Here is a 20,372-nt window from a genome sequence, read left to right as displayed (position 1 = left end):
TGAAGAGCTTCTTTTGATTGGGCTTTCACTCTTGTTTCGGGAAACTGGAAGAGCATCCATGAGATGCTGGTGGACATTCTGTGGATGTTTTCTGACTACTGAAGGCACCTGTTGGAAGAGGACGATGATACAGACATGGAAGTCTCAAACGGGCTGATGTTGCTCAGGACTCTTAGTATAGCTGCTGATCCCCCTATGTACACCTGTCTTTCTGGAGCAGGGCCACAAGAGCAGACTGACATGGGATGACCAGTAGTGGCTCCCAAACTTCTGCATGAAGAAAGCTACATTTTTGGAGCTTTGTAAGTGGCTTGCTTTGATCTCCAGCATCAGGACACATACATGAGAGTGGCCATACTAGTCCAGAAGCAGGTTGCTGTAACTCTCTGGGAGCTGGCTACTCCAGACTGCTAAAGATCCATTTGCTAACTGCGAACCAGTTTGGTGCTGGCAAGTCAACTGTGGATAAAGTGAGGGTGGAGGTTACTGAGACAATCAGGCAAGTGATTTACCCAAAAGTGGTGGGTACAAACAATGTCCCTGAAGAAATTGCTAATTTTGAGAGAAAGGGGTTTTCAAACTGCATTGTGGCCATTAATTGGACTTGTGTGTCCATAGTTCACCCTCCTCAAGGAACACATGAGTACATAACCGCTAAGTGTACTACTCCATTGTTATGCAGGTCCTTGTGGACCACAGAGGCCGATTTATAGACATCAGTGTAGACTGCACTGGAAAATTTCATGATGCCAGGGTTTTCTGCCTATCGGGAGTCTACCATCACGGACAGGCTGGGACACATTTCCCACCAATAGGGGGCATGTGGCAATAACTGTGGATTTACAGTATGGCTTGATGTAGATACAAGTTTTGAGATACAGTATTTGGATACGTCCCAGTTATCATGTGTCTATCTTTATTATTTGAAATACACCTTATATGATGTGATACAGTGATGGTAATAAACGTTGTTAATAAAGTAAAAGCCTTTATTTGTGAATGTGGATGTAAAAAAACCCAAAACCAATATTACACAGTTGCCAGGCAGACCAGCTACTATTAGCAAATCAAAGCACAGTAATAAACCAACACCAAAACCATTAATCAAACATAAGCCATGGATATAATGATGAAAAGAGTGAAAGCACTGCTAACAAATACATTCTCTTCTCTAATGTTGCATGTCTCCTGGGCCCCCGTTCTCCTTTTCCTTCCTTGCACATTTTGCTTGCATTGGCACTGCTGCACAGGATGGGGGCCTGCATGGGGTAGTCTTGGCCAGTCCACCCGCTGTTAAATTTCAGTTCCATGGGCTACCCAAACCTGGAATTGTCTAAACTGTTCCTGGTTTGCAGCACATGATGCCATGGTATACATGGGCACAGCAGGAGCCTGTCTTCTTACAGCCATAAGCAGTTTCTTGAACAGGTCTTTCTGCTGCATTGAATCTTCCTCTCATGGCAGAAGGTCCTGCTCCAGAAACTGAGCTGTGAGTCTCTCCTTGTGTGCTTCAATTCTGTCTTCTCGCTTTGCAGCCTGTCTGTGCCTTTCCACTTTGTGCGAATCCTTCTCCCCTTCTGGTATTGCACCTTCTTGTTGGCCCTGTCCAGAATATTCACCATAAGTTCCTCAATGAAATATACTGCTGCTTGGACTGGTCTGTGTCAGATCTGAATTCCAAGGACCTGCTGGCATGTGCCTGTGCTGCCAAGGTGGAAAGACCAGCAAAGGTGGAAGGACCTAAAAATAAACATCAAACAGTGCTCTATTGTCTCAGCACTTCAAAACAAGTTCAGTGCCTCTGCAGGCAACTGTGCCTTGTGGAATCTCAAAGCCAGAAAATGATACTCTGTAAAACTGAACTTTAATATATTCTGAAAGGAATGCTTCAGTTCCGAGAAGCTCTTTCGACACAACTGAGTTAATCATAGTGAAAAGACTGCTCAAACAATGAGAATTTACAATTGTTTTTTGTTTAAAAATTGTAAACCAGGTGGGCCTGGGTTTGTTTTTTTTAGCAGGCAGGGTGGGGTGCAGCTTACTACCTAAGCCTTCTCTACCCCCTCAGGTATTCCACATTCTGAATGACATTCTAGACAATTCTAGAGGTTCCACAATGGCAAAGGGACATTTTATTCTGAGCCAACAGTGGTAAGCCAGCTGTGTATGCCACAGAGGTTTTCAAAGTTATGGTGACTGAGCAGCACACCTATGAGTGGAGTGGGCTGGTGAGGAGACAGTGGAAAATATGTCCTTTCCTAAAATTTGATTACCTTTCTGGAGTTCGTACTATAGGAAAAGTTTATCAGCACCTGGGATCAGGTCCAAATTCAGGGGGAAATCAACAGGATGCTGCATTAGCATATGTATGGATTACTGCACCTCCCTACAGCTCCATACGGCTTCTGGTGCAGGCTGCTCTGAAGGCAACTATCCAAGGACTACATACAAACACAAATGATAATACGGACTCTCAGACAACAACAATCTTCACCCCTCCTGGCCCACTTCTGGACTACATGCAACCCCCAGCTCTACTTCAGACATTGATTTTGTCACCCATGGACTACATTTAACCTCCCCTCACCCTGGACAGTTTACTAGTTACTGGCAGCTCATTACATTTTGGCATGGCCGATGTGTATTGCATGGCATACTAAAAGGGGGAGGGAATATAAGGTTCTTATTTTTAACACTCCAGCACAACTCTGTAAGAATGTGCGAGCATGTAGTAAAAATGTAATTATAAATACTTGTCTCATTGTTGCATGCGTGTCCTGGTCTCCATTTTGAATTCCATGCGGTGATATGGGGAAGAGGGGGTGGCTCCAATGTGGATACATACTGCTGCCTGTGGCTTGTAATAAATAAATTTTGTATGGGGTCATAAACCAGAAATTCCTCCCATCCTTTTATTAATAACAACAGATGTGGAGCTAGAAACTTACCAGACTGAGGGGCTACTTCTGCTTGTGTTTCTGCTGCTGTTTCCACAGTGAGCTGCTCCTCTGGGGGGAAGTCATCAAATAGTTCTTCCAAAGAGAGACCTAGGATTTGCTGCAGCTGCTCCAGCAGCAAAGCTTTCTTGGGAACCAGTGTGAGCACCAGAGTCACTCTGGCAGGTTGGTCCAGCACTTGCTGGCTCTTCTCCAGTCTGATACTGGATTCTGGGGTCAGAAGGTTGCCATACAGGTTGACTGGGCTGTTGTGAAGGACTGTTGGCTCAGTGCTTGGTGCAGTACCCAGCACCCAGTCAAACTCCTTGTAAAAGGGGCAGGATGACAGTGAGTTCCCAGAGGTGTGATTCTTATGCCCGTCTGTTCAGTAGTCATTCTCGAGCCACTTAATCTGTTCCATAAACTGGTCACCAGCTTGGTGAATCCCCAGCACTGCCGGCTTCTTTGCTATTTTCTGGTACATGTAATCATTCCTGGAACTCTTGCTAAGTCAAATGTTTTGCTCACCTCACACTAGAGATTAACCAAAATCTGACTGTGCTCTCATGACCAGGTAGCAGTGCTTGACAAAAGACTTCTTCCTGTCAATAGCCATCACAAATGCAGGAGAAGGTTCACTCTGCTTGCAACTCAGTAGATAAAATGAAGCTTAAATGCCGAGCAGCTGTACTTGAATCGGGGGCTGTTTCCATTTCCTGGGAGTTAACTGGATAGTCTTGGGATAGGCAGGACAAAGGACACTTCCCATGGGATTGTGGGATAGTGTTGGCAGACTGTCAGTAGCTGAGTCTGGGAGGGCCCAGACCCAAGCTGCATCCATGCTAAATGACGGAGAAGTTTGGGCTCGAGTCCTGTGGCACTCGAGCTCGAACCCAGCCCCCTTGCAGGTCTGGGCTAGAGGGCCTGATGGCCTGAGTCAGACAGAATTGTGTGTAGACAGAAATGGGGTTTGGGCTTGAGCCTAAGCCCAGGCTTATATTGCAGTATTGTGTTAACATACCCTCTGAATACCACACTCAAAAAACTCTAGGGGCTTATCTACATGAGCGAGTTGCACTGGTTTAAACTAAGGTGTGAATTTAAATCAATATAGCTAAACTGGTTCAAACTCCTGTGTGGAAACTTTTAAATGGAAATAAGAGTGTCCACACAAGACACTCTTATTGAACCCGTTTAACTAAATTAGTTTAAAAACTAATTAAACCAGTACAACTTTCCCATGTGACCGGGCCTGACTTCTGGCTGTGGGAATTCTATCTGACCTCATGCACATTATAAAATCCCACCTCAATCCAAAATATCAAAGTGAAAGTTGGCTCACACATTTTATGCACTCCTAATTAAGTGGAATTTCATGTTTGTGCTTTTTAGCCCTGCTAATGGATATTTCCAAGGTTCTGCCATTATTTCAGCACACAGCTGTGGTTTTCTACTTCCATCCACGCCACAGGATGATTGTATTTAATTCAAAGAACTATATTAATGCAGTGTTTATATTTAAAATTTCAGTCATGTAGAAGTAAAGGAAACAAAAGTAAAGCTTCTACAGCAACTAATTCAGATACACATGGTGCATTTATAGTATTTTGCTGTATTATACTGCCTATGTTTAATATAGATGTACTAGCTGTACAATATGACAGAGCTGCAGTTGCTGTAGAAGCCATAACTTTAAATTTCCTGATGTTCATATGATTAAAATCTCAACCTTTTAACATAGATTTTGTATTTAATTTCCTTGTTTGGTTGTCTTTTTTGTTTTTGACAGCAGTGAAATATGCAATATCTGTATCAATACAATATTATCAAACCCAATCAACAACAGAAGGTTAAAATTAGTTGTCTTCCCTCCCCCTCTACAGCTATTCATTGAGAAGGCAGAAGCAGAGGAAAAGTGGTTCCAGAGATTGGTTGCTCTTCGGCAAGAAAGGCTGATGGGCAGTCCTGTGGCTTGAGTGAATTACAGGGAACTTCAACCAGAATTTCTTTATGATGCTAAGAAAAATCTCCTGTAAAATTGTTTTACTGTTAACATCTCTTAAAAAGTAAATGTGAGTTGTAAGAAGAACACAAGCTTCATCTGAATGGAGATACATGCTTTACTCTCACTCATTATCCCCTTTTATTCATTGTGAGTTACATGTATTCAATATTCAGAATAATTTGTATACAGGTAGCGCTTTGGGGATGAACGAAGACATGAGACTGTCAAAGAATGGGGAAAGGCTTAGGGCCAAATTTACTAGTGCTGCAGCAGGACGATATAAATGGCATCTCCTGGGGCCATCAAGGCCTCCTGCCCCCCAAGAGGGATTCAGCTCAAAGTAGGGCCTGTGGTCTTCCCAGGGAGAAGCAGCTTTTAATCTGGGTTTCCGCATGCGTCCTGCCGGCAGAGGCTGCTGAAGAGATGTGCTGAACTGTACATTCACCCATTGCCCTGGCCCTTACCCTGTTCCTCACCAGTACAACGCATGTCTCGGGCAGACAAACCAGAATGAAAATATACGAAGCTATATTTTTTAATAGAAAGAAACATTGGGTTTAACTCTACTTCTGCCTTTTCCCACGGCCACCATGCTCGTAAAGATTCAATAAGCATGTATGATAAATAGTACTGCTATCCCTTTGAAACTCAAACGTGCAGATTCTCAGCTGGTTTAAAGAAATGCATTTCATAAACAGTTTTAAAATGTTTGGCATTCTAGAGGGGTCAGCTCTGTGTATGACCTATTAATGGGAAATGATTCATATACTGTTGTGTGCACCTGTACAGCAGTATATTGAAGAAGACTAAAATGGTCTCTGCAGTTCTTAAAACTAGATGGAGAGAGTGTTTCAGAATATAAAGTTTTCAGTTATCCAAATTGCTCTTTAAAACACGTTGCTAATGAAAGATTAGTCACATCTGGGGTAGCATTCAATTTATGAACAAATTAAATCTAAAGTCATAATATTTTTGGGAGAATGAGGGAAAGCAGTACTAAAGTTTTGGTACCATTTTTTGTTCCCTCTAGTGAACACCAATTAGTGTATTTCAGAACAAAATCTGAATTTCCATTCATTGTCCAGCAACATACCAGTCAGCTACATAATTAAATGCAAAAAAATGGCTCTTCTGAAGTACCTAACACATCTGTAGTGAAAATATTTGTGTTAAAGAAAGAGAAATGTAAACCTAACATCTATGGACAAATCACCTGGAAATAACCTGCATCAAGCCATGGGCAAATGCAGTCACTTTTTTAATATTACCTCTCAATAACCCAGACCTGTTCAAAAAGACGTTATAGAGATCTACCTTTGGGTAGATTATACATTTTATCAGGGGATTAAAATATGTTGAGATGCAGTTTCCATTTTTAACAACAGTGAGACTGGGACAAGTCTCATTGGGACAGGTTTAAAATAATTGTTTACTTTTAAACGTATCAAATCTCCTGCAACTAAATGAAGAGAAACTGCATTAATTGTCAGAGAAGCAGTGGTCAAAATGAATATTTTCAAAAGTTCTCTATTTGGCATTGTCCTCTTTCTAATTTACTGGTATGTCTTTTATAAATAATAATAATGTTCAGTTTCCAAGCCATGTTCAGCCCAATATTACACAGTTCTATAACGCTGTTAATATTTTTATTTTGAATTAGATTTATTTGTTTTATAATTGCATTTTTACAACTTCAGGGTATTTTGAAAAATTATAAAACCATTCGGTAATGGAAAAAATGGGATGTACCCGTATAGGCAGGGCTCCTTTGCTACTGATGATCAATCTACAGTGAAATATCAACCGCAAAGTCCATGTTGAATCATAATAGGGAACTGGGTCTGGCAACTGAATGGGAATAGCTATCACTAAACCTGCAATAGAAGGAAAAGAAGTTGTTTAAAACCTTGTGCTGAAGTTCCCCAGACACCATTTGGGATGATGAGCACATCATTCTACAGTTAGATTTTTATAGCACCATTTGCAGATTACTGATACAGGTAACCAACAAAATACAGTAATTGTACAAAATTCTATAGTTTTAAATGTACCCTGCTGAATAGCCCCAATAGCTAGGTGGAGAGGCTTTAAATTAATTTAAATGGCATCTTCTTGTCCTTTAAGTCTTATGATGCAGTTAAATGTTAACAGTGCACTGGGTATCCTACTGTGCCTGACTATTGGGAACATTCAAAACACCAAGCATTCTAAAGTTAATGGAACTTTGTAAAATTCCTGTGCCAGTCATCTTTAATGCTGTCAAAGGATGAGCCTGGCATATGGTTGCTGTATGGACATTTGGGAGTCCTCACCATTTTGGGATCTTGTCTACACAAGGAAACTTCATAGCCATAATTCACCAGTGGTATAGCTCCATTTGTAGCAACAGTGGAAGCTTAGTGTAAACAGGACTTGGGCATTTTTAGCACCTTAGACAATACAGTAAAAACACCCAAGTCCTGTTTACACTACAATTTCCACCATTACTACAATCAGTAGTGAATTACCAAGTCTGATATTAAGGCAGGGTCTTGGATGGTAGTGAACTCACTCTGCACACTGAGTCTGCTTCTAAATAGGCAAGTAAAGTTTGCTTAAGGCCAGAGTCTGAATCCTTGGGGTCTTAATAGTTGAATATTGTGGACATGACTTAAGATAGACTGCATGATTGAGGTTGTGTAAACTCCCCATATCCTATTTGTTCTATGAATGATTAAATAAATTATTCATTTCCCTATCAATGTAAGGCAGATACTTCAGCCAGCAGAAATAATACAGGAGGGCAGACAATAACATTAGAAAGAAATATTGGTCTATTACTAACCATGAAAGAATAAGGACAACTTTGCAAATCTTACTGATTAAAACCATTTTACAAGACTGGTCCCAATATAAATATACCCAAAATATATCTATATTCTACAAAAGTTTGGTTTGTGAGCCATTGTCAGCTGAGGGAGAAACTAAATATGCTTCCAAATCAGACAGGCTGGCTATGAATTCAGATGCACCATGCACAATGGGGGCGTGAAAATCAAATCAATGAACACAAATTAAGGTCTTTAATAGTCCAAAAAATAAGTTCTTGCTAACTAGCTCTCCCCATGTGCTTTTCTTTTCCTGCTGCCAGTCAGGTATCAGGTCATACCTATACCTGCCCCCATGACCTCACTTCCTTGAAATCCTAAAAGGCACCTTTCATCCTGAACCTTACAAATCTCCATTGAGAGCTTCAGTTTCCTTTATTGATCTACTTTCCTCTCTGTTTTAGTTCCTTCATGCTGCTTTTGGAGGGTGGAATGGATTCTGGACTGAGAAAGGAAAAGAGAGAATTGTTTTTTTAAATAATCCTAACTAAATTAAACCATAAGAATTCTTGGTGAATTGTAATGTCTCCTAACTCTTATCTTACATGCACTTCTGATGACTCTTTATCACCCATGATTTGTGACAATAGTTCATGTATGCTGGTCTGTACTTATTTTTTTCTCTTGTTCTGCCTTTTGGATACAATAAACAATGTGATGTGATTACATACATATAGTTTATATATGGTGTTTCACCTGTTTTAGAGAATGCACTGAAATAAACAGTGAATGAATTTAGGATTTGTGAAAGTTACCAGAGTGATGGCCCTGGAGAGAGAAGTCTTATATTTACTTACAAAGTGGCCATAGTATGGTGGGCAGCAGTCCAACATTCCTCACATTGTCAAACCCCAGAGTTCCTTAAACCTTACCTGGAGGAATTGCGTATACAGGGTGAGAGGACAGTTCAGTAACTTTATCCATTCAGACTCTGAGCTCTCTTCTGAGACTGCCAATAAAGTTATGATGCAGACATCTATCCCTAGGAACTAAATTAACTAACCCATTTCACTTAAACAACAAGGAGTCCGGTGGCACCTTAACAAATTTATTTGAGCATAAGCTTTCGTGGGTAAAAACCCCACTTCTTCATTTCACTTAGGCTACCGAACAGCCATCATAAAATAGATTATTTCCATTATAATCCATCTTGGCTGAATTTGATTAGGTAATTTTTAGGTAAAATATTCACTATCCTATTGCCAATCTCCTGACTTATCTGGTGCCTCTATAGTTCACTTTTAAATCGGTAAATTGCATGAAAATTTACTAATAGCTATTATATTAGTTTTAGATAGAATTGCTAACATAATATTTTATTTCAGGAGGATTTATGGTAGTGCAATATTGACATCTCTAAAACTGTTGTCAATGGGAAGCGGTTCAAATTCAATGGCCTGGCCCTAATTTCTAAGGCCCTGAATGGACTAGGACTGGGCTATTTTGAAGACAGTTTCTCCGACAGGAACTCACCAACAGAACTACAATCACAGGGGAGGATGAAGTTGTAAAGTTGCAGGAGGCAAAGGGAATTCAGTGAGGGGTCCTATCTTTTGAAAATCTGTCACAACAGAGTAGACTAAGCCCAAGCCTTGCTATATTCAGAACACAATGTAAGCACAACCTCTTCAAGCTGTAGCATTAAAAATAATATCATTAAAAGTTTATATTATTGCAGGCTCCCAAAAGCCCCAATCCAGATTATTGGGGTTCCCATTGTGCCGAGATAGAAGAGAGAGAATCTCTCCCCAAGCTGACAACAGGGCTGCAGAGTATAGTCTCACAGGAAGAGAGAAGAGGGAAACTTTACAACAAATAAAACAATGGTAGAGAGCAGACTCCCACTTGGTAAAGTGTATCTGTAGTCCTTACATGCCTACATACCAAGGTGAATTGTGCACTTTATAAATACATAGCTAGACACAGACACTAAACTGCAGAAGAGACTGAAATGTTTTGTTACTGGAATAGTAATTTTTATGTAAATAGTTAAGTCCATCTAAGCAATGATGATTTACAGGCCTATATCTGTCTTATCAACTTTTAAGAACATGTTCAAAAAGTGTGTATATGTATTCTTTTTCTTGAATATCTAGCAAATGTGACAGCCATTTGAACTGTAGTTCAGCAGGGTTTCTTCTAGCTGCCTATACAGCTGTAAAGGTCAACAAGTCTGATTGTGGTTATCATTGTTGGCCTTAGTGACCTTCCATGTGGGATGCAGTTCATTAGACTGCAAGTCTCTCTAGTCAAGCCTTCCCCTGTGGAGAAAATTGGTTGCTCTAGTTGGGTTCTTCAGACCTGTCCCCATCAATTATGTCCCCAATCTATGCCTAGCCGAACCCGTTCTCCCAAGCCTAGTCAATATGACTCTTTGAAAGCAACTAAATCATGTTAAGTTTTTTCAAAATTGCATTTCCCTATATAGATATAATTTAGTTTAGAAAAGCAATAAGGAGGACAAGGAGGGCTAGATGGCTCAGAGGATTGGTAATGGGATGAAGAGTCTTTCAGCTCTGCGTCACTAGTCTGAACACGTACCAGAGTCGGTAGTAACTAAAAGTTACCATCTGGTGGCTGTTGAGTTGCCTATGTGAAATGTGGTTAACGGTCTCAGTCCCATCCCTAATAGATGAGTATCCATGTCTCCCTCACCAAACAATACAGTTAGCACTAACTAGGAACTTAGTTGTAGTCTTAACAAAGAAGGCAATAGTGTGTATGCATGAAGACTGAACATGCCTTCTCAACCCTAAAGGTAATCCCTGCTGATCAGATTTGAGGCAAGTTGTCAGGGCAGCATGGAGAAGTTTGCAGGTCATGTATCTAATGGCTTTCTAGAGGACCCATCCTATAGAATCTAAGAGCTACCCAGGTAAATTTATATCTGAATGGTGAGGTTCCTAGTGGACTTAAAGAAATTCTCTGCTCTTCTCCCCTCCCTGTCCAAAGAGGCATCTCTAGAACTCTGATTCTATTGCCCATCAGAGCAGCACAAAGGAGGCACAGCCAAGAGACAGTTTCTAGCACATTATTGGGAATGGAGTAGGGGAGAATCACCTCTCTCTGTAAACAGTAGGCGTTCACCACTTCTGGAGGCAACTTGTATATTCTCTTGTTATGCACTATGTAAGGCAGGCACGTAGTGAACTTTATTAATTTCTATTAATCAAGACAGGAATAAATACATCTTACATTTGCAGGTATGTTGTTGTGTTTGAGGCCAGCTGAATAATAATTATTGGATAATTTTTTTAGTGAATTTTACAGTATTTTTTCAAAAATATTACTTGCCTTTTTACCATTCCAGTTACAGATTTGGGTGACTATATCTAAATTAATTATATTGTTGAATAAAATATAACTTTTGTCATTATTTGCTCAGCTCATGTTGCAGTTGGCATTTGACTTTCATGGTAGTTTATTATAAATTGTTCATAAATGTATCTTCACAAAACACTGTGCATTTAAAACTCTAGAAAACTCATCACATCTCTAAAGCTGGCACTGTAAAAGCACTTAGATGTAAAAAAGGAGGAAGCAAGGATACCTCATTTTCACCAGTACACTTTAAATCTAAATAGTAACAGCTTAGTCCTTGTAAAACTGCATGGGAATTGGGCACTGTGCTCTCAAATTACCTTCAACCTTGACTCTGACATTGCTCCGTAGCAAGTGGGAATATGACAGAGTGGAACTGATCTGCAAATGCATCTAATCTTTTGTAACTAGCAGGTTTGCAGTGAATGTTCAGAAAAGCAACCTGTTTTATAATATATGTTAATTCTCAGTGTTTGAGCAATGGGCCTGTACTTCTCCAGACTCTTAGAAGTTGAAGGTCGCAACAAATACCATTAGAAAAGTAATCTTCCTTAGATGTGAAAAAATCCTTAGATTTTTATCCCTGTATGGACGGGAGTAACCCCCTGCTAGACTATTAAAATGTGAATATCCTGCTCTCTGTCAGTAAAAACAGTTATTTTCTATGGATTTGTACTGCCACAGAATGTAGTTGTGTGACTTTGATGTTAGGGTGATCTGGTCATGCACACATTTCTTGAACGGCTAGTTTCACTGTAGTGTTATGATGGGGGTTAGGCAAGCACCACCACCACTTCGAAGCTTTTGGGAGTGACAGCCGCCTTCTTTCAGGTTAACTAAGGTAAAAATAAACAGTCAAATGGTGTAAACTAGGCACAGATATTTTCCTACCATACTGAGCACCTTTCTGATTTTCACCCCTGGAAGTCAGGTCCTTGTTCAGGAGCACATATGCACAACTATGAGAAGCCTCTGACTGGTCACATTGTGGATTTCACACAAATTTGACCAGACTTGGTGTAAACCACTTAGCTTTCAAGCCCCAAAAATAGTTTCTTTGTTTTGAACTGCCATGAAATTTGTATACACACATAGCTGACATGTAAATCAACTCTAATTAGCCATTCAATCTGTGTGTGTTGATGTGCTTTTTGTACTTTTGTTTTCTTGATATTACAGCTGAGGCAAAATCTTGCCCTATGCTGCATTGGTACAAAAGAGGGGACAGTCAAATTCTCAGCTGAGCTTCAGTGGAGTCTCACCCATTTAAACCAACAGAGAATTTGGCCCAGGGAGTCTATGTTCCCCTCTTATGCCAATGCAAGCAGCACCGTAAGATCTCTACATAGCGCTAGGAGAAATAGCCTGCTACCATGCAGGCTTGTGTACAAAGTTCCCGTGGGGGTCTGCTATTTTGTTGCAGGGGTTATGAGGATGTATAGCCTTCTGCGTGAGCTACTGCACATGCTGCTGCTAGCAAGAAGCATTAGTGAGAGGAGCATCAAAGTGATCCCCACAGGGCATTGCTCCCATCTTCAAAGAACAGTCCTTTGAGGTGTCAGGATGCCAGTAGAAGACTATGCATTGGCAGCATTTCTTCTCTGTCTCACAGTGCCAGCCAAGACAGGATTTAACTCTCAGTATTTAAGAAGTAAAATGTATCCACCCAGAGAAGACTTTCAAACGCAGCAACTTCTACACTTATTTTTAGAACACCAAAGGGAATGGCAAATGATCCAGCCGCTATTCAGTGAAATGAGTCATGAACTGAGTTCACCTCTCCTTCCTAATATCTTGATGTGTGGTGCCAAAGTTGTTTATAAATCAATAGCTATCTTAGACAAGTACAGTGGAGCCCATTTAAACAAATACTACTTTTGGATCAAAGCCTGGTTCCATTGAATTAAGTGGCAAACCCTTCCACTGCAACCAGGATTTGGCTTTTAAGAAATATTTTTTAGACAGCTTACCTGTTTCAGTTTTCTCTCCACCAACCATAAATATATGCTGTACTGCAGTGCTGTAAAAACAAGAACAAAGGACAGAGCAAATGAAAATAAAAGGTAAAAAATTCAAAACTGATGCAAGGAAATACTTTTTCACACCAGGAGTAATTAAACTGTGGAACTCATTACCACAAGAAGTTGTTGAAGTCAAGAATTTAGCAGTATTCCAAAGGATTGTCTATTGATATTCAGAATTATAATAGTTAAGGATAACAAACATTTTTGAATAGATATAAAACCTCATACTTGGTCTTAAACCAATCTCTATTAAATATTAAACAGAGGAGAGCTTCATGGGGGTAGATTATCCTGCACCTACCTACTGTGGGGTTTCTTGCACATTCTTCTAAAACATCTGGTACTAGTCACTGTCAAAGACAGGATACGGAACTACATGAACATTGGGTCTTATCCACATTGACTATTCCTATGTTCTTGTGTATTAAATTAATAGATTTGGGGGGGGGGGGTAAACTTTCATTGTACTTAGTTAATGTAGTCAACTAGTGACCTGAGGAAGGGAACAGATATTTTACACTGATGTTTTGGGGAAACCTAATAAAATATATGTATCAAAGATTTTTTAGATTAATATCAATTTTAATTTTGTTGCACCTTTCTTTTAATCGCTTGCTTTATGTAGTTGCAGCCTTATGGATGGCCTAAAAGATACATGTCACAAGCTGGTGACCTCTAGTGCAGTCTAAAGGACATTTGTTACCCTGACTGCAGTACATAAGCATTATTTGCTTCTTTGTAAATTATTGATAATACTCTAATTCATGTTCGATGGAAGGAAGTGCATCTGCAAGTGCGTTATTAGTGGAAAATCATCAAGAACTTGTAGAAATCAATGATGAATCTATCTATAGTTAGTCCCAGTGTATGTTCTGCTTCTGCAACGATGATTGATAATGGATCTGCTAATGGAAATATCCAAATGTTTCTTGTTTATCATGTAGGACTTGGAACCTCTTAAGATGTGTGTTTCTCTGGTGCATGTAAAATATTCCATAAATTTATTTAATTTTTTTCTATCAGTTCCAAGGGAAAAACAGCAGTGTTTAAGAATATTTTACAATTGTATATACTGAGATTCCAAGATGACTCTCAAATGATCTAAGGTATTGTGCAGCAACTTCTGGGGTGGGACAGGTACACAACACACTAAGGGAGAATGGGAGATTTTGGCTGTATACAAGGGCAAACATGTACCACTTTGTGAGTTCAGTGGAGTTAGCCCTCACTTACACTAGAGCAGAATCAGGCCCACTCATTAGTCTGAAGACAGCAGGTTCATCTCACAATGTGGATTACATTACAACAGACGAGGCATAAAATCTTTTACTAATAGTCTCAGTGACTGTCTGTTCTCTGAAAGGCTTCACTCAGGTCCAGAAAGTGCTGCATTGTTCTGTTTGATCTGAAAGTAGTGTAGTACCTGATGGTGTGAGCTGACTTTTGAGGGAGCAGAATTTTTTTTAACAGAAAGCCAATTAATGAAGAGAATCCTTACTCAAAACTCTCGTTTAAATCCATAGGCATTTGCATGGAGTAAGGAGAAAATAAAAGCTGAGTAGGGACTTCAGCATAACTTTAGATAAAGTTCTCAGGAGGGCTGAGTGAAACATTAATTACAATCATCAGACCAGGTGAAACTCTGCTAGTTTGGGAGTACAATACAGATTCAAGACTCAACTGACCCTTTGACCAAGACTGAGCCCTTTTCCAATGAACTTAAGCCAATTAATGGTTCCCCCTCAAAACCAGTTAAACTTTGAATCCCAGAAATGTAGGGCTGGATGAAAAGTCATCAAGTCCAGCCCCCTGCACAGAAGCAGAACCAAGTAAACCTAGACCATCCCGGACAGGAGTTTGTCCAACCCGTTCTTAAAATCCCCAATGATGGGGATTCCACATCCTCCCTTGGAAGCCTGTTTCAGCGCTTAAATACCCTTATAGTTAGAAAGCTTTTCCTAATATCTCACCTAAATCTCCCTTGCTTCAGATTAAGCCCGTTACTTCTTGTTTTACCTTCAGTGGAGAACAACTGATCACAGTCCTCTTTATAACAGCCCTTAACATATTCGAAGATTATCAGGTTCCCCCCCAGTCTTCCTTTCTCAGGACTAAAGAGTGTTTTTAACCTTTTCTCATAGGTTAGGTTTTCTAAACCTTTTATAATTTTTGTTGCTGTCCTCTGGACTCTCTCCAGTTTGTCCACATCTTTCGGAGAGTGTGATGCCAGTGCTCCAGGTGAGGCCTCACCAATGCTGAGTAGAGCAGAACACTTACCTCCCCTGCCTTCCATCTGACACTCCAGTTAGTGCACCCTAGGATATTAGCCTTTTTTGCAACTGTATCACATTGTAGACTCACATTCCACTTGTGATCCATTATAACTGCCAGATTTTTTTCAGCAGTACTACCACCTAGCCAGTTATTCCTCATTTTGTAGTTATGCACTTTACTTTTCCTTCCTACGTGAAATACTTTGCACTTGTCTTTCTTGAATTTCATCTTGTTGATTTCAAACCAGTTCTCAGATTTGTCAAGGTTGTTTTGAATTTTAATCCTGTCCTCCAAAGTGCTTGCAACCCCACCCAGCTTGGTGTCATGTGCAAATTTTATAAGTATACTCTCCACTGCATTACCAAAGTCATCAATGAAAATACTGAATAGTACCAAACCCAGAACTGACCTCTGTGGAACCCCACTAGATAAATTCCACTAGTTACTTGAATCAGCACTTTCAATCTTTTTGTTCGTTTGACCCCAAATCTCAAAGTGAAATTCAGAGTACAAAGCCCACATGAATTAAAATAGAAAAAGGTTGATTTGAACCCCCTGTGAACAGAAACCACTGAGCTTCACAGAGCAATAAGTATCAATTTATCTCAACACTTCTTACATGAGATGTAAAGTCAAAAATGTTTAAAGTAAGTGATTTATCATGAATCATTTGTATGGCTGTGCTTACCTGTACACAAAGTTGAAGACACAGACATACCAAAATACAAGAAAGAAGATATAGAAAAGGCAAGTGGGTGAAGTCTTCCATAATTTTGGCTTAAGAAAATAGATATTTGGGTACAATAAAACCCAAAACAACAGCTGTTCCATTTATCATGGTAATTCCATCTAGCACCAGAAGGTGGCCTTTAATAATTCGCTCTCTTAGGCTATGTCTACACTACCGCGGGGATCAATTTAGCGGGTCGAGTGAAGACCCGATAAATCGACGGCAAAGCACTCTCCGGTCGACTCCAGTACTCCACCAGGAATTAGAGGAATAAGGTAAATCAAAGGGAGAGCATCTCCCGTCAACCCAGTGCAGTGTAGACACCCCCAGTAAGTCAAGCTAAGCTACGTTATTCACATAGCTGGAATAGCATAACTTAGGTTGACTTACCGCAGTAGTGTAAACATAGCCTTACATTCGTGTTTTAAACGGTTAGACTATATTATGCTGTACTTGTGACAGGAGAGTGATCAATATTTAAGATCCATTGTCTTTATTCTTGATGAAACAAGAAAAAGTGTAAATTAACTAAAGTAATTCTATTCTAGCCAAGAATATTACTTTTATAAAGTATGTTCCTAAAGTGGGTACTGGCTTCCATTCTCACAGCCCTGTTATATGCTGGAGCTTTGCCTAGTTAAATATGTATGTGTATCCAAGATCCGTAATGCAATTTTCGCTTCTAAATCTAAAACATCCCTGCTGGTTAAAACTAATCCTTGTAGAAAAATAGCAGCTGATGAGTGTGCAGACATACAATGAGCCATTGATATATTTCAGTGATTGCACAATGTACTTTTCAGACTTCTTTTAGTGTGTTTTTCTTACCTACGCAGTTCTGTTTAACTTCGTGGTTTTTTTAGCTTCACAGTTAATGATCTGTTTTCTGTGTGAAACAAAGATAATATATCCCAAAATGACATAGCTATTGACAAGTGTTGCACAGTATGTAGAACTAAGATGAACGGAGACATTAGTAATAAATGTTTTGGGTAACAAACTAAACAAATACTTATGGAACCAAAAGAGAGAATAGAGTATTATAAATACCAACAAGATGTCAATATGGCAAAGTGACCTTTTGTTGTAAACAAGTATATTCAACAAAGGTGCAGAGTCGGAATAAGATTTAAATAGTCCTATTACCAAAATGAATGAGAATTAAGAAGGTAAATTAATTCCTAAGGGAAATCAATGTAGATCTCATTAGTTTGGGGACAAGATACCGTAAAACTTTTAATTAAAGATAATATTTACTCCAAATGAATAAGAGTTGGCAGGTTTCTGCAGAATCTATAATCTCATTTATGCAAAGATTTCTTATATTAAGGCAGACATCATTAATCTCATTGGAGATGCCCTCCAGACTGACAGTCCTATAGCACTGAGGTGATTTCCTACAAAAGCCTTTTTATCTACACAAAAGAACTCTAACTCAAGCAGACACAAACCATAAAAAGGTCTGAGCAATTAGAGACATCACTTTGTGCAAATAGGGTACCGACTTTATCATATGAGTGATCCTCTCATAATGAGCTCATTTATAATAGAGCTCCTCTTTCCACTAACAACCAAAATAAATTAACAATAGCTAGAACTCATCTTCCTTATTTGTCTGTATGGAGAACTATGTCTAGGTCTTCTATGACTTGGGAAGAAAATCTATCTTTAGAGTCTGAGTTAGTCTTCATGAAATTAGATAGGCAACCCTTAGACTAAATAATCAGCAGTGAGCAGCAGTTGAAAGGCATCACAATTCCATTTCATAATTGTATGGAAGAAAATAACTGGTTTGTTCTTACATAATGAATTTCACAGTAAGGCGAGACTGTGTTCTAGCCTAATTTATAACTTGAAACTTTAGTCATAATCTATTAATGAACTTTGTATGAATTACAGTACTTATTTAGGGGAGAAGACTGCAAAATAGTATAATCAAGCTGAAATGCAAATTTCTACAGATAACTCACCTAAGAGGAGGCGAGTTTGTAGAGCTGTTGAACTGCTGCTGAACGTGCCAGGTATGACCAAGTAAAACCTACTTGCTCTGCAGAAAAAAACAGATATGTGCTAACATGCCAGTAGCCTGGATACCAGTGAAATAGTAATAAATAGCAAACACACTTGCTGTAATGGATGAGGAGCTGCTTGTAGCAATCTAAGAATAATGATATGTAATCATTTTGTGATTTATGTGACCTGGTCAGATTTATGTGATTTTTATGTGACCTGGTCAGTGAAGTGAAGTTATAGCATACTGGGTTAGAAATCTTTCCTGTCTGCATGTATTGATCGAGCTTGAGAGGGCTGTTGGAAAAGCAATCAAGAAAGCAACACAATAGTCCCAGTCACACACATAAAAGACAATGGTCAAAATGTTACCTCTGAGGACCTTATATCCTGTCTCCAACCAAGTGACAAGCCCTGTTTTGGCAATGCTGGGACCCAACAGATCAAGGGGCTATAAAGAGTTAAAAAGTGACTTGTTCTCTGGAAAGGAGGGTGATCAAAAGGACTAAGCACCTTTTAAAGAAGACTCTCCCTGAAGCAAGGAGAGTGAACTATTTTGTGAATTAAGGGAAGAGAGTGTGTGACCTAGACCCCAGCTATCTTTGAGAGGGAAGAGGGTCTATAGGAAGTTTAAACGTACCAAGATCCCCATGTGGACCTTTGGTAAACTAGACATGCATATAGCCTGTTTTATTGTTTTAAAATCTGATTTCTCTGAAATGTTTCTGTCTCAGATAAATAATACTTTGCATTAAGAAAGTTATCTGGTCACTGGTTACCAGTATCATTACTTCTGGAGGGAACAGACTTACAGGATCTGGACATAAAGCAGACTTGTTGAAGTAATCATAGCTGACCTACCAGGATGCGTGATTCGATCCTGACAAAGGTGATGGCTCTAGGCCTGAGACCGGAGAGGGTATGCAGTTGAGGAGACCAGAATTAGTCAGAGATGCAGTTAACCCAGTAGCTTTGATTGACGCAATGGAGGACCAGCAGTGAAAAAGATAAGGGATTAGCTAATTCCAATTTCTCTGCACATTGTTGCCACTTTTTCCTTCTTTAACTTCTCTTTTGAGTTCTAATGCTCTTAGGACTTATCTATGCTCCCATAAGGCCATTTCTCCGGAGACTTCCTTCCCTCCTTCTTAGGGGAAGGATAATCTTGTGGCTAACTCAGAGGAAGGCAGTCAGCAGACTATCATTCTATTCCTGGCTCTACCACAGACTTCCCATGTGGCCTTGGGCAGGTCAATTACTGAAAACTCTGTGTCTCAATGACAAAATGGGGACAATAATAGTTCTTTACTTCATGAGAAGATTGCAAGATATAACTTGAAAATACTTTGAGATCCATAAATTGAAGGGCTATAGAAGTGCAAAGTATGATATTTTTACTATGATAATTTTTAATCACTTTTTTTCTGTTCAGAATCCAAGATGGATTTTGCTTCTGAGCAATGCAACTTAGTAAAATACCACAGTTGACACAAGTTTCTATATAAAAGAGCCTCATAGCTTTATAGTTACAGTTCTGTGACTACAGAATCACAGCCCTGTTTTGTTTTTATTTGACAGTCTTTCACTAGAAATGTACAAACAATTCACAGACTTCACTTGAATAATCAGTGGGTAACCCTTTCTCTGTCAGACCTACATGCCCACCAGTCAATCACTATACACCTTTTTCCAATAGCAACTGTTTCAACTCAGAGTGTATCCTAAGGCTGCAATATCACCACTTGCTTGATTTACAAAAAAGAGCACATCAGTGGACAGCAAAATCAATGCTCATCTGATTACAGATATTTTTCAAAAATATTGCTGGCCCAGTTCATTCATCTTTTATGTCAGTTTTCCACCTAAGGCCATATGCTGGCATGGTAGCTTCTGCAGTGTGGCTCTTAGCCAGAGCTGCATCACCCCGCCATCTTCCTCACTGCAGATGAGCTATGCCAATCTTGAAAGGTGATAGACCTTTTAGGATGGCCATGTAATTCCTATACTCCTGCCCAACCCTATTCCCACCCCAGGGTCACATTCTGTAACTCTGCCCTCTCTCACGGACACATGTAACAATTGGGACACTGAGGGAGGACATCAGGGCAAAGAATGCCTTCTCCATTTCCTACTAGAAGGTGCAGGATCTCCTCACCTGACTGACCACCAGGGAAACTGAATGGGTTAGCACAACCGAGAGGCTGA

At 39.7% G+C, this 20,372-nt stretch overlaps 1 protein-coding gene across 1 annotated transcript in view; it reads left to right on the top strand.

The window, feature by feature from the left end:
* The window catches only part of RSRC1 (arginine and serine rich coiled-coil 1), a 366,678-nt gene extending 358,202 nt beyond the window's left edge, over nt 1-8,476 (top strand). Inside the window, exon 10 of the mRNA XM_073359563.1 lies at nt 4,820-8,476. Within this exon, the coding sequence (XP_073215664.1) occupies nt 4,820-4,912 (93 nt within the window). The 3' untranslated portion in view covers nt 4,913-8,476. The remainder of the gene's footprint in view (nt 1-4,819) is intronic.
* Nucleotides 8,477-20,372: the final 11,896 nt, after the last annotated feature.

The sequence above is a fragment of the Lepidochelys kempii genome, chromosome 9 (assembly GCF_965140265.1).
Source record: "Lepidochelys kempii isolate rLepKem1 chromosome 9, rLepKem1.hap2, whole genome shotgun sequence".
NCBI lineage: Eukaryota > Metazoa > Chordata > Testudines > Cheloniidae > Lepidochelys > Lepidochelys kempii.
Note: the sequence above shows the minus strand (reverse complement) of the source record. Positions and strands in the feature narration are given on the sequence as shown.